General features: G+C 38.2%; 1 protein-coding gene across 1 annotated transcript; it reads right to left on the reverse strand.

The window, feature by feature from the left end:
- Nucleotides 1–540: 540 nt before the first annotated feature.
- On the reverse strand, nucleotides 541–14,486 carry LOC117345386. Its single transcript, XM_033908460.1, has 5 exons — nucleotides 14,248–14,486; nucleotides 12,736–13,543; nucleotides 8,922–8,991; nucleotides 7,776–7,840; nucleotides 541–4,907 (listed from the first exon to the last, which is right to left on the reverse strand). The coding sequence occupies exons 1-5, from the start codon at nucleotides 14,475–14,477 to the stop codon at nucleotides 4,854–4,856; spliced, it is 1,227 nt and encodes a 408-aa protein (XP_033764351.1). The 5' UTR covers nucleotides 14,478–14,486; the 3' UTR covers nucleotides 541–4,853.
- Between the last annotated feature and the right edge of the window lie 1,207 nt (nucleotides 14,487–15,693).

Genomic DNA, 15,693 nt, shown 5'->3' on the forward strand with positions numbered 1-15,693 from the left:
TCATAACAAATTTCGGATATGACTAACTGTTTCTTCTGGTTCCGTGGAATTTGTTATAAACAAGTTTCACTGTAGTAAAATATATATGTTTTTTTGTTGGGTTGATCACTGTTTAATAACTTCTAAGGACATTTTGAGGCAGGGTCTCCTTGTAGTAGTTGATGACAAACTTAATGAACAACAAACAGAAGGCCGGTTGCACGCCATCAAGAGCAATTGGTGTAAGGTGTCTTGTCAAAGGACACAACCACAAACACGCAAAACAGTTGGTCTCTCAGCTCCCTAGAAACACAGCCAGTCAGCATGAAAGCATGCACCTCAGATCTTCACCTGAGATTACGTAGGTCGATGCTGTAAAACATTGATAAGGAAACAGAAATCCTGAATGTGTCGTAACAGTATCGGGTAATACACATATACTGTACCCACCAAGGTTATTACGAGCCAGGTTTACCACTCTACTCCACCTCTTGGTGGTTAGTACAGCAGATTCAATAAATTCAGACATTTTTATTTCTTTAATTAAAAACCAATCACTGCTTTAGTCTTCTGTATCTCTGTATTCAGTATAACAGTCAACAAGATTTCAATACAAAATATACATGTATATAATCAGCTTATGAAATTCATAAATAAACTTCGGTCTCAACATCTTTTGTTCTGTCTATAAACACTGTAAATCGGTCTCAACATCCTGTGTTCTGTCTGTAACACTGTACAATCGGTCTCAACATCCTGCGTTCTGTCTGTTACACTGTACAATCGGTCTCAACATCCTGTGTTCTGTCTATTACACTGTACAATCGGTCTCAACATCCTGCGTTTTGTCTGTAACACTGTACAATCGGTCTCAACATCCTTCGTTCTGTCTATAACACTGTACAATCAGTCTCAACATCCTGCGTTCTGTCTGTAACACTGTACAATCGGTCTCAACATCCTGCATTCTGTCTATAGCACTGTACAATCTGTCTCAACATCCTGCGTTTTGTCTGTAACACTGTACAATCTGTCTCAACATCCTGGGATCTGTCTATAACACTGTACAATCGGTCTCAACATCTTGTCTCCTGTCTATAGCACTGTACAATCGGTCTCAACATCTTGTGTTCTGTCTATAACTGTACAATCGGTCTCAACATCCTGCATTCTGTCTATAACACTGTACAATCGGTCTCAACATCCTGCGTTTTGTCTGTAACACTGTACAATCGGTCTCAACATCCTGCTTTCTGTCTATAACACTGTACAATCGGTCTCAACATCCTGTGTTCTGTCTATAACACTGTACAATCGGTCTCAACATCCTGTGTTCTGTCTGTTACACTGTACAATCGGTCTCAACATCCTGTGTTCTGTCTATAACACTGTACAATCGGTCTCAATATCCTGTGTTCTGTCTATAACACTGTACAATCGGTCTCAACATCCTGTGTTCTGTCTGAAAAAATGTACAATCGGTCTCAACATCCTGTGTTCTGTCTATAACACTGTACAATCGGACTCAACATCCTGCGTTCTGTCTGTAACACTGTACAATCGGTCTCAAAATCCTGTGTTCTGTCTATAACACTGTACAATCGGACTCAACATCCTGTGTTCTGTCTGTAACACTGTACAATCGGTCTCAACATCCTGTGTTCTGTCTGTTACACTGTACAATCAGTCTCAACATCCTGTGTTCTGTCTATAACACTGTACAATCGGTCTCAATATCCTTTGTTCTGTCTATAACACTGTACAATCGGTCTCAACATCCTGTGTTCTGTCTGAAAAAATGTACAATCGGTCTCAACATCCTGTGTTCTGTCTGTAACACTGTACAATCGGACTCAACATCCTGCGTTCTGTCTGTAACACTGTACAATCGGTCTCAAAATCCTGTGTTCTGTCTATAACACTGTACAATCGGACTCAACATCCTGTGTTCTGTCTGTAACACTGTACAATCGGTCTCAAAATCCTGTGTTCTGTCTGTAACACTGTACAATCGGTATCAACATCCTGTGTTCTGTCTATAGCACTGTACAATCGGTCTCAACATCCTGTGTTCTGTCTATAGCACTGTACAATCGGTCTCAACATCCTGCGTTCTGTCTATTACACTGTACAATCGGTCTCAACATCTTGTGTTCTGTCTATAACACTGTACAATCGGACTCAACATCCTGTGTTCTGTCTGTAACACTGTACAATCGGTCTCAAAATCCTGTGTTCTGTCTGTAACACTGTACAATCGGTATCAACATCCTGTGTTCTGTCTATAGCACTGTACAATCGGTCTCAACATCCTGTGTTCTGTCTATAGCACTGTACAATCGGTCTCAACATCCTGCGTTCTGTCTATTACACTGTACAATCGGTCTCAACATCTTGTGTTCTGTCTATAGCACTGTACAATCGGTCTCAACATCCTGTGTTCTGTCTATAGCACTGTACAATCGGTCTCAACATCCTGCATTCTGTCTATAACACTGTACAATCGGTCTCAACATCCTGCGTTTTGTCTGTAACACTGTACAATCGGTCTCAACATCCTGCTTTCTGTCTATAACACTGTACAATCGGTCTCAACATCCTGTGTTCTGTCTATAACACTGTACAATCGGTCTCAACATCCTGTGTTCTGTCTGTTACACTGTACAATCGGTCTCAACATCCTGTGTTCTGTCTATAACACTGTACAATCGGTCTCAATATCCTGTGTTCTGTCTATAACACTGTACAATCGGTCTCAACATCCTGTGTTCTGTCTGAAAAAATGTACAATCGGTCTCAACATCCTGTGTTCTGTCTATAACACTGTACAATCGGACTCAACATCCTGCGTTCTGTCTGTAACACTGTACAATCGGTCTCAAAATCCTGTGTTCTGTCTATAACACTGTACAATCGGACTCAACATCCTGTGTTCTGTCTGTAACACTGTACAATCGGTCTCAACATCCTGTGTTCTGTCTGTTACACTGTACAATCAGTCTCAACATCCTGTGTTCTGTCTATAACACTGTACAATCGGTCTCAATATCCTGTGTTCTGTCTATAACACTGTACAATCGGTCTCAACATCCTGTGTTCTGTCTGAAAAAATGTACAATCGGTCTCAACATCCTGTGTTCTGTCTGTAACACTGTACAATCGGACTCAACATCCTGCGTTCTGTCTGTAACACTGTACAATCGGTCTCAAAATCCTGTGTTCTGTCTATAACACTGTACAATCGGACTCAACATCCTGTGTTCTGTCTGTAACACTGTACAATCGGTCTCAAAATCCTGTGTTCTGTCTGTAACACTGTACAATCGGTATCAACATCCTGTGTTCTGTCTATAGCACTGTACAATCGGTCTCAACATCCTGTGTTCTGTCTATAGCACTGTACAATCGGTCTCAACATCCTGCGTTCTGTCTATTACACTGTACAATCGGTCTCAACATCTTGTGTTCTGTCTATAACACTGTACAATCGGACTCAACATCCTGTGTTCTGTCTGTAACACTGTACAATCGGTCTCAAAATCCTGTGTTCTGTCTGTAACACTGTACAATCGGTATCAACATCCTGTGTTCTGTCTATAGCACTGTACAATCGGTCTCAACATCCTGTGTTCTGTCTATAGCACTGTACAATCGGTCTCAACATCCTGCGTTCTGTCTATTACACTGTACAATCGGTCTCAACATCTTGTGTTCTGTCTATAGCACTGTACAATCGGTCTCAACATCCTGTGTTCTGTCTATAGCACTGTACAATCGGTCTCAACATCCTGCATTCTGTCTATAGCACTGTACAATCTGTCTCAACATCCTGCGATCTGTCTATAACACTGTACAATCGGTCTCAACATCTTGTCTCCTGTCTATAACACTGTACAATCGGTCTCAACATCTTGTCTCCTGTCTATAACACTGTACAATCGGTCTCAACATCCTGCGTTTTGTCTGTAACACTGTACAATCGGTCTCAACATCCTGTGTTCTGTCTATAGCACTGTACAATCGGTCTCAACATCCTGCATTCTGTCTATAGCACTGTACAATCTGTCTCAACATCCTTCGATCTGTCTATAACACTGTACAATCGGTCTCAACATCTTGTCTTCTGTCTATAGCACTGTACAATCGGTCTCAACATATTGTGTTCTGTCTGTAACACTGTACAATCGGTCTCAACATCCTGCATTCTGTCTATAACACTGTACAATCGGTCTCAATATCCTGTGTTCTGTCTGTAACACTGTACAATCAGTCTCAACATCCTGTGTTCTGTCTGTAACACTGTACAATCGGTCTCAACATCCTGTGTTCTGTCTATAGCACTGTACAATCGGTCTCAACAACCTGTGTTCTGTTTATAGCACTGTACAATCGGTCTCAACATCCTGTGTTCTGTCTATAGCACTGTACAATCGGTCTCAACATCCTGCGTTCTGTCTATTACACTGTACAATCGGTCTCAACATCTTGTGTTCTGTCTATAGCACTGTACAATCGGTCTCAACATATTGTGTTCTGTCTATAACACTGTACAATCGGTCTCAACATCTTGTCTTCCTTCTATAACACTGTACAATTGGTCTCAACATCCTGCGTTCTGTCTATAACACTGTACAATCGGTCTCAACATCCTGTGTTCTGTCTATAGCACTGTACAATCGGTCTCAACATCCTGTGTTCTGTCTATAACACTGTACAATCGGTCTCAGCATCTTGCGTTTTGTCTATAGCACTGTACAATCGGTCTCAACATCCTGCGTTCTGTCTATAACACTGTACAATCGGTCTCAACATCCTGTGTTCTGTCGATAACACTGTACAATCGGTCTCAACATGGCCTCTGCTGATCATCTGCTTTATACGATGTCCAATAGTCTTGTTTCCTTAAGGGACTCCCATTGCAAACACACCTGAAAATCAATAATAAAACATCATCAACATTTTGCAAAACTATTTATCAAATATTTTCACCTCAAAAATAAATAATATTCACATGAAAGCTCATAAGCAGACATTTTCTACCAGAATGACATTTTTATCTATTGTACTGATATTGTAACATGAGACCCTTAAAACTAGTTGCACACCTCATACAACAACCCTAACACCGGATCCTAATTACCACTACATCAACCCTAACATGGGATCCTAATTACCACTACAACAACCCTAACATGGGATCCTAATTACCACTACAACAACCCTAACATGGGATCCTAATTACCACTACATCAACCCTAACATGGGATCCTAATTACCACTACATCAACCCTAACATGGGATCCTAATTATCACTACAACAACCATAACATGGGATCCTAATTATCACTACAACAACCCTAACATGGGATCCTAATTATCACTACAACAACCCTAACATGGGATCCTAATAGCCACTACAACAACCCTAACATGGGATCCTAATTATCACTACAACAACCCTAACATGGGATCCTAATAGCCACTACAACAACCCTAACATGGGATCCTAATTATCACTACAACAACCCTAACATGGGATCCTAATTACCACTACAACAACCCTAACATGGGGTCCTAATAGCCACTACAACAACACTAATATGGGGTCCTTATTATCACTACAACAACCCTAACATGGGATCCTAATAGCCACTACAACAACCCTAACATGGGGTCCTAATTATCACTACAACAACCCTAACATGGGGTCCTAATAGCCACTACAACAACCCTAACATGGGATCCTAATAGCCACTACAACAACCCTAACATGGGATCCTAATTATCACTACAACAACCCTAACATGGGATCCTAATTATCACTACAACAACCCTAACATGGGGTCCTAATTATCACTACAACAACCCTAACATGGGATCCTAATAGTCACTACAACAACCCTAACATGGGATCCTAATTATCACTACAACAACCCTAACATGGGGTCCTAATTATCACTACAACAACCCTAACATGGGATCCTAATTATCACTACAACAACCCTAACATGGGGTCCTAATTATCACTACAACAACCCTAACATGGGGTCCTAATTATCACTACAACAACCCTAACATGGGATCCTAATTATCACTACAACAACCCTAACATGGGGTCCTAATTATCACTACAACAACCCTAACATGGGATCCTAATTATCACTACAACAACCCTAACATGGGATCCTAATAGCCTCTACAACAACCCTAACATGGGGTCCTAATTATCACTACAACAACCCTAACATGGGATCCTAATTATCACTACAACAACCCTAACATGGGATCCTAATTATCACTACAACAACCCTAACATGGGATCCTAATTATCACTACAAAAACCCTAACATGGGGTCCTAATTATCACTACAACAACCCTAACATGGGGTCCTAATTATCACTACAACAACCCTAACATGGGGTCCTAATAGCCACTACAACAACCCTAACATGGGATCCTAATTACCACTACAACAACCCTAACATGGGGTCCTAATTACCACAACAACCCTAACATGGGGTCCTAATTATCACTACAACAACCCTAACATGGAGTCCTAATTATCACTACAACAACCCTAACATGGGGTCCTAATTACCACAACAACCCTAACATGGGGTCCTAATTATCACTACAACAACCCTAACATGGGGTCCTAATTACCACAACAACCCTAACATGGGGTCCTAATTATCACTACAACAACCCTAACATGGAGTCCTAATTATCACTACAACAACCCTAACATGGGGTCCTAATTACCACAACAACCCTAACATGGGGTCCTAATTATCACTACAACAACCCTAACATGGGGTCCTAATTACCACAACAACCCTAACATGGGATCCTAATTATCACTACAACAACCCTAACATGGGATCCTAATTACCACTACAACAACCCTAACATGGGGTCCTAATTATCACTACAACAACCCTAACATGGGATCCTAATTATCACTACAACAACCCTAACATGGGGTCCTAATTACCACAACAACCCTAACATGGGGTCCTAATTATCACTACAACAACCCTAACATGGGGTCCTAATTATCACTACAACAACCCTAACATGGGGTCCTAATTACCACTACAACAACCCTAACATGGGGTCCTAATTATCACTACAACAACCCTAACATGGGATCCTAATAGCCACTACAACAACCCTAATCATGATCAATGACAGGTGTGCTTGCTTCCCAGATTAATTAAATTCTTCAGACTTATGTTTTTGACTTGTTGTATACTTTGATGTTAATTACATCTTACCTAGTAGATGTAATTATTGATAGCAATAAATGTTGATAGTGTGATCTAGACATAAACTATACAAAAAAACTAACAAGAGGACTCACCAAATTGTAAATAAAATTTCTATAATTGAAAATGAAATATCTAAAGTATTAATAACATTGTTCATTACCTAGTTAATTCAGCATAAAGAAAACAATCATATTTGACCTCAAATACTCGGTAACCACCACATCACACCAACAAGTACTGTTAATGACTGTGTCTTTGTCTTAAACACAACATACCAAGTAATGTTTGACAGGGTCGATGGTCCTGTCATGTCACCAGCGCAATATATTTACCTTTATGTCATGTAATCACAGCATTATCAAAACATCTTCAATGAATTACTTGTTCCCGGGGCAGTTTGGAAATCCAGAATTCTACCAAGTTCAAGTTTCTCAAAAGTTAAGTCATTACAATTAAAGGCCATGTTTATTGAATTTAGTTAAAAACATACAGAACAGCTGTTATTTATTAATTACAAACAGTACCTTTGGTTCTATGTGGAGATGGTCATCATCATCATCCAGATGAAACTTCCCCTGGGGTTTATAATCTGTATTGAAGTAAAAAGAAAAACAACATAAATGTATAACATCAAAGCCCTTTAACATTCCCCCTTGAAAGAACCAAGTGAGGTTAACATAAATTGATGATAACTTTGACAATGACTCTTCGACATTCCTCTGGGGACAGAATCCAGTGACTAGAGGTAAATGTAAACATTACTTGGTATGTTGTGTTTAAGACAAAGACTGCAAATTTTATTGTTAATTAATTGGATTGAACATCAGGCTTAAGCCTATATCTCCATGGTGATATGGTTATCAAACACTAGATTCTGGATCTAAAGAGAATATTGTTATCGTATACATAATAATGGAATGTTGTTTTACATGAATTGTAATGTATGTCAGGACTCAAACTTTTCATAGCCAATCGGGCCAACACTTTGAAATTTTGCATAGACCGACCAGGTTTTCTATAGCCTCGGGCACTGCAGAATACTGGAAACCTTAAGTACATATGTATACTCTGCCATAAAAGTTAAACAAAACACATAACTATTACATTGTTTGTCAGTAGAATATGGCGCTAATACCTGTGATAACTTGATTTCTATCTAAGGTAAATGTGACCTTGACCTTTAACCTTCAAAGCTGAAAAGCAAAGCTATGACTTTTGACACAGAAAAAACAATCTCAAGCAAGCACTTTCAATAAGGAAGACCTGTAGGAAGTTTAGCGTTTTGACTTTTCAATAATCTCCTGGGACCTAGAACCAAGTGAGTTATAATATATCTTTACATTTACTTTGAAATGATTAGTCTCCTGAGACACAGACCAGGGTAAGATTTTTGTTTGTGATGCATGGCTAATGTACACTGCATTGCCTCTGGTGATGGTAACACTATACAGTAGGAAAGGTTTCCAGAAAGTTGCTGATGTTTTTACAATTAATAGACAGTAGCCAGAGAACATGATAAAGATCCATGGCGTGCATACCACTCATCAATATATTATTTGTCAGTGTTAAATTCATGTGAAATACACCTCCATGATGCCCCCTCCCACCCACCAATCCTCGTTTTTGTTAACACTGTGAGAACATGTAAAATTAATGTAAAATACACTTGCCTGTTCCACCTGGTTTTGTTTCAATTTTTATCATTTGTGAATTGTGGTCAAAATTAAGGCCAACAGCTTCCTGCAACAAAAAGAAACCTATCTCTATGACAGTGGCAAGCTGTGATAACAAATCAGGGTTATCAGTAGACGTAGCACCAAGTTTTTAAGTGTTGGAGTAATTCTCTTTTCATACACATATATCTACAAAGGTCTGAGACATGAATAGTAATATGATTTACGGTTTCCTTAGTCCATGAATCCTTTTAGCAAATTTTATCCACATATATACATAAGTTATCCCTTCGTCCATAAAGAATAGCAGACATTTTCCTACTGGATCCCATCTTTCTGTCCCAAAGCTGTCCTGATCAAATCAAGTTAATTCAGGAAATGTCTTTGAGAAAATTAAAATAGATTTTTTTAACACAAACTTTGTAGCTAGATACTTCTGGAGGGTAATTGTCTGAAAGTTCCAGGATCAGTGAAGAATAAAAGTTAAATATACTTGCTGCATTTCAGATGACTTGTAGATCATTTACACTTGTGTACTTGTCAACGAAAAATGTTACAAATAAGGGAAGTAAATTAAGACTGTCACAACAGGTAATGTGTGTATCTAAAATATTCAACCTTAAAATATAGACAGACATGCATCTATTACCTCTGACAGATACTGACAAACACCCACATACCAGTTGGAGAAATCCAGGACCATAAACTATATAACTGAGTGTGTGGTTGTTGGTGTTGTATATTGACGTGTGTAGGTGTTGGTGTTGTATATTGATGTGTGTGGTTGTTGGTGGTGTATATTGATGTGTGTGGTTGCTGCGTATTGATGTGTGTGGTTGTTGGTGTTGTATATTGACATGTGTGGTTGTTGGTGTTGTATATTGACGTGTGTGGTTGTTGGTGTTGTATATTGACGTGTGTGATTGTTGATGTTGTACATTGACGTGTGTGATTGTTGGTGTTGTATATTGACGTGTGTGATTGTTGGTGTTGTATATTGATGTGTGTGGGTGGTGGTGTTGTATATTTATGTGTGTGGGTGTTGGTGTTGTATATTGACGTGTGTGGTTGTTGATGTTGTATATTGATGTGTGTGGTTGTTGATGTTGTATATTGACGTGTGTTGTTATTGGTGTCGTATATTGAAGTGTGTGGTTGTTGGTGTTGTATATTGACATGTGTGGTTGTTGGTGTTGTATTGTGACATGTGTGATTGTTGTGTTGTATATTGACGTGTGTTGTTGTTGGTGTCGTATATTGACATGTGTGATGATTGTGTTGTATATTGATGTATGTAGTTGTTGATGTTGTATATTGATATTTGTGGTTGTTGGTGCTGTATATTGACGTGTGTGGTTGTTGGTGTTGTATATTGACGTGTGGTTGTTGGTGTTGTATATTAACGTGTGTAGGTGTTGGTGTTGTATATTGGCGTGTGTGGTTATTGTTGTCGTATATTGAAGTGTGTGGTTGTTGGTGTTGTATATTGACATGTGTGGTTGTTGGTGTTGTATTGTGACATGTGTGATTGTTGTGTTGTATATTGACGTGTGTTGTTTTTGGTGTCGTAAAGTGACATGTGTGATTGTTGTGTTGTATATTGATGTATGTAGTTGTTGATGTTGTATATTGATATTTGTGGTTGTTGGTGTTGTATATTGATGTGTGTGGTTGTTGGTGTTGTATATTGACGTGTGTGGTTGTTGGTGTTGTATATTGATGTGTGTGGTTGTTGGTGTTGTATATTGATGTGTGTGATTGTTTGTGTTGTATATTGACGTGTGTGGTTGTAGGTGTCGTATATTGACGTGTGTGGTTGTTGGTGTTGTATATTGACGTGTGTGGTTGTTGGTGTTATATATTGACATGTGTGATTGTTGGTGTTGTATATTGACGCGTGTGGTTGTTGATGTTGTATGTTGATGTGTGTGGTTGTTGGTGTTGTATACTGATGTTTGTGGTTGTTGGTGTTGTATATTGACGTGTGTGATTGTTGGTGTTGTATATTGACTTTTGTGGTTGTTGGTGTTATATATTGACTTTTGTGGTTGTTGGTGTTGCATATTGACTTTTGTGGTTGTTGGTGTTGTATATTAACGTATGTGGTTGGTGGTGTTGTATATTGACTTTTGTGGTTGTTGGTGTTGTATATTGACTTTTGTGGTTGTTGGTGTTGTATGTTTATGTGTATGATAGTTGGTGTTGCATGTTGATGTGTGTGGTTGTTGGTGTTGTATATTGACTTTTCTGGTTGTTGGTGTTGTATATTGACTTTTCTGGTTGTTGGTGTTGTATATTGACTTTTCTGGTTGTTGGTGTTGTATATTGATGTGTGTGGTTGTTGGTGTTGTATATTGACTTTTGTGGTTGTTGGTGTTGTATATTGATGTGTGTGGTTGTTGGTGTTGTATATTGATGTGTGTGGTTGTTGGTGTTGTATAATGACGTGTATGGTTGTTGGTGTTGTATACTGACGTGTGTGGTTGTTGGTGTTGTATATTGATGTGTGTGGTTGTTGGTGTTGTATACTGACGTGTGTGGTTGTTGGTGTTGTATACTGACGTGTGTGGTTGTTGGTGTTGTATACTGACGTGTGCGGTTGTTGGTGTTGTATACTGACGTGTGTGGTTGTTGGTGTTGCATATTGACTTTTGTGGTTGTTGGTGTTGTATACTGACGTGTGTGGTTGTTGGTGTTGTATACTGACGTGTGTGGTTGTTGGTGTTGTATATTGATGTGTGTGGTTGTTGGTGTTGTATACTGACGTGTGTGGTTGTTGGTGTTGTATACTGACGTGTGTGGTTGTTGGTGTTGTATATTGACGCATGTGATTGTTGGTGTTGTATACTGACGTGTGTGGTTGTTGGTGTTGTATATTGACTTTTGTGGTTGTTGGTGTTGTATATTGATGTGTGTGGTTGTTGGTGTTGTATACTGACGTGTGTGGTTGTTGGTGTTGTATGTTGATGTGTGTGGTTGTTGGTGTTGTATGTTGATGTGTGTGGTTGTTGGTGTTGTATATTGATGTTTGTGGTTGTTGGTGTTGTATACTGACGTGTGTGATTGTTGGTGTTGTATACTGACGTGTGTGGTTGTTGGTGTTGTATATTGACTTTTGTGGTTGTTGGTGTTGTATACTGACGTGTGTGGTTGTTGGTGTTGTATACTGACGTGTGTGATTGTTGGTGTTGTATACTGACGTGTGTGGTTGTTGGTGTTGCATATTGACTTTTGTGGTTGTTGGTGTTGTATATTGATGTTTGTGATTGTTGGTGTTGTATACTGACGTGTGTGGTTGTTGGTGTTGTATATTGACGTGTGTGATTGTTGGTGTTGTATACTGACGTGTGTGGTTGTTGGTGTTGTATACTGACGTGTGTGATTGTTGGTGTTGTATACTGACGTGTGTGGTTGTTGGTGTTGCATATTGACTTTTGTGGTTGTTGGTGTTGTATATTGATGTTTGTGATTGTTGGTGTTGTATACTGACGTGTGTGGTTGTTGGTGTTGTATATTGACGTGTGTGATTGTTGGTGTTGTATACTGACGTGTGTGGTTGTTGGTGTTGTATACTGACGTGTGTGATTGTTGGTGTTGTATACTGACGTGTGTGGTTGTTGGTGTTGCATATTGACTTTTGTGGTTGTTGGTGTTGTATACTGACGTGTGTGGTTGTTGGTGTTGTATATTGACGTGTGTGATTGTTGGTGTTGTATACTGACGTGTGTGGTTGTTGGTGTTATATATTGACGTGTCTCTGTCTGGTATACACTGGTACACCGTTAGCCAGTTTAAGTAACTGTAGCTGTACCAGAGACATGCCAGTGTTGACCTGCTCCTTCCCATGTTGCTGAAGTTGTCCATTCTCATGCACATGTTCAGTATTTGAAAGTTGTTGCACACTATTGTATGATGTCTGTCCTTGCACATTCTCACCGACAGGTTCTTTAATCAGCAGATGTCTATCAAATGTGTAGGAATTATCCGTCAGACTGTGGTATTCTTGTTTAACTTTCTCTAACAACCTTTTCTTGGCCTGCTCTAATGATTCCTGCTGTTCATCCCCAGGTATATTATCATCTTCCATTCCATTCACAGATTCTTGTACAGATTCTTTAAATACTTTATGATTATTTTTGGTTCCATAAATATCAATAACATTTCTGGCAGGTTTAGGATGAAATTGCTTTTGTAGTTTGTTGCCAAAAGAGTTATTATTTTTGTTACTTGGTCCACTTGCTTCTGCTTCAGTAGTCTTTTTATTTTTTTGCCTTTGTCTCCTTCGTTTCTTAAGTAGATGACTTTCATGACTTTCTTCACATTGATCCAGTTTTCTTTTCTTTTTCAACTTCTTAGTTTTGAGTTCTCCTGCATTAACAAAATTGGGGGATACAACCCTTTCCTTCTTCTTCTTCTTCTCCTTCTTCTTACTAACAGATTGACACAGTTGTAGTTTGCTTTGCTTCTTTTTGTCCTTTTTCTTACTTTTGCCTGATGCCTTTGCTATCAGCTCAATTTCTTTTGTTTCCTCAGTGTTATCAAATTTGTGAGGCACAATATTTTTCTCCTTCACACATGATAAACTAGGATCGGGTGGGATTTTATGATGGTCACACTCACTGCAAAAAAAAGATGTTCCAATAAGTACACATACATATCTATATTTGAAGGATTTAACATAAACTAGTACATGATCAGCTAGTATTCTAAATATACAAGTATTTTCAAGATGGCTGCTGAGACAGGCATGCACAGGGGCATGAGAAGTTATTTGCAGTGATTGTGGATATTTTTTGTGCAATGATGGTGTTAAGATTGAGGTTAAGTAAAGATATAAGAGGCCCATGGGCCTTAAAGGTTATATGAGTTTTGATATATTTTATATCAAAGCCATCGACTTGAACATATTTGGTAGATCTTTATCCCAGCATGCTACAAACCTTATATTGGGTCTGTGAACCTTTTGGTTATCAAGAAGAAGTCGTTTAAAGTTTTAGCATAATTGACCCCTGTGACCTTGAATGAAGGTCAAGGTAGCCCTTCATCCCAGCTGTAGCAGGGTTAGCAGCTTTCAAAAAAAAATCATTCAAATTTGTTTTTTCAAATGAAAATGGTGTTTCGGCATGTAATAACACCCCTTCTTGCATAAAACACTGAGAAATATCAGATTTATAAGCAATAAACACCTTAAAAACCCATTCGGGTCCAGATTCAGGTCCTTTCAGGTCCATTCATGTCTTTAGGAGGACCCGTTTTTTTTCAAAGCATTTTTAAAGCAATTACACTTTCTGTTATTTTAGGGATTAATGTAATCTGTATTTACCCGACAACTACACGGTCATTATCTCGTAAAATAACTGTTTTTTCACACTTTGGTAAAACACAATCGTCTAGTAACAGCACAAATGAATTGTTGTTTCCAAAAAATCGTCGTCTTATTTCATTTTCCAAATCTTGGATAGTGTGCATAGATTCGTGGTCAACCAAAAGCCATGTTGGGGTCTGCAATAAATTTCCGAAGTAAATACGTATGCGAACGTGTTTTTCCACCATGGTAATAGCGATGCTCAGGCAAAGGGGAGGTAACTTTTTTGTCATTCTCAAGCGCCTTTTTATAGCGTTAAATTAGTACATGAAAGCGTATACATTTCAAACATTCGTTTGACTGATGATGCAGATATGATATTGAGGCTATGTTAACTAAATTTATTAATCACATCATCTCCCTTTTTTTCTCAAAAATAATTACACTTTAATTTATTAATTATTTTTGTTTTACAACTAGTTCTATTGTGACATAAAACACACTTCTTAAAAAGTGTTTTTATTTTTTTTCTGATCCAAATTTAAATCCGGAATTTTTTGGCAGTTTACGACTTTATATACTAGTATTGACCAATTAAAGATGGCGGCAGTACAAACGCTGGTCCTGACAGCTACGATTAAGAAAGGCACTATTGGCTTTAAATTTCATGTGAGTAAATCTTGTTGACAGATATGACCAGTAATTGTTCTCGAAGTGATGTATCCTAGTTGTAATCACAAAATTAACTGACCGTGTCAATTGAAGCCACATACTCATAGACACAGTTGTAATGTACACTGGTCATACATGCCATATTTTTGGGAGACCAATAAGGGAGATTGAGGATTATTTTAAGGGAGTTTTGCCTAAAATAAGGGAGATTTGTGCGCGACATGAATATCAACAGTTTTACTCAATTTTAAGCCAATAAACTAATTTTTAAAGTGATAAAGAATATTTATCTTTATTTTGGATATTAATCATATTGTATATGCAAAAAACAAAAAGTTGTATAAGGTAAAAAAAATGCAATAAGTATATATTCAGATTCTGGTGCTTTGAAATTATTTTTTAATTTTTGTTTATGTAACACAAAAAGTTTCACAGCTTTATGCATATTACATAACAGTATTTGAAAAGGGTTTATAATAATTACATAGCTAAAGATTAAGATAAGCAAGGTAATCATTTATCAGTTTGGATTTTCTGAAAATTAGAAAGCTTGATCCACTCTGAGGGAGCACACCAGCTGTAAAAATCACCATGAAATGTCCTGTGGGATCTCTTATGTTGGACCATTTAGACATAAAAATATTCCAAGTGTGCAAGTATATACATGTACATGTACATGAAGTCATGAGAACTGAAGATGTTCATGTTATGAGACTGCAGTAAATCTTATCACGATCATTCTAGATTTTGTATATTGTCTCTGTCATGGACGGTACAGTCATTGTAAACATC

The sequence above is a fragment of the Pecten maximus genome, chromosome 16 (genome assembly GCF_902652985.1).
Source record: "Pecten maximus chromosome 16, xPecMax1.1, whole genome shotgun sequence".
NCBI classification, from domain to species: Eukaryota; Metazoa; Mollusca; class Bivalvia; order Pectinida; family Pectinidae; genus Pecten; species Pecten maximus.

Bases quoted from the DNA above. Each gene is read 5' to 3' on its own strand.
- LOC117345386 (XM_033908460.1), bottom strand. From the start codon at position 14,477: ATGGTGGAAAAACACGTTCGCATACGTATTTACTTCGGAAATTTATTG. The intron at 8,992-12,735 runs GTACAGCTACAG...TTTTTGTTGCAG, and splicing joins TCAACACTGGCATGTCTCTG to GAAGCTGTTGGCCTTAATTT. The intron at 4,908-7,775 runs GTACTGTTTGTA...ATTGATTTTCAG, and splicing joins ATCTCCACATAGAACCAAAG to GTGTGTTTGCAATGGGAGTC.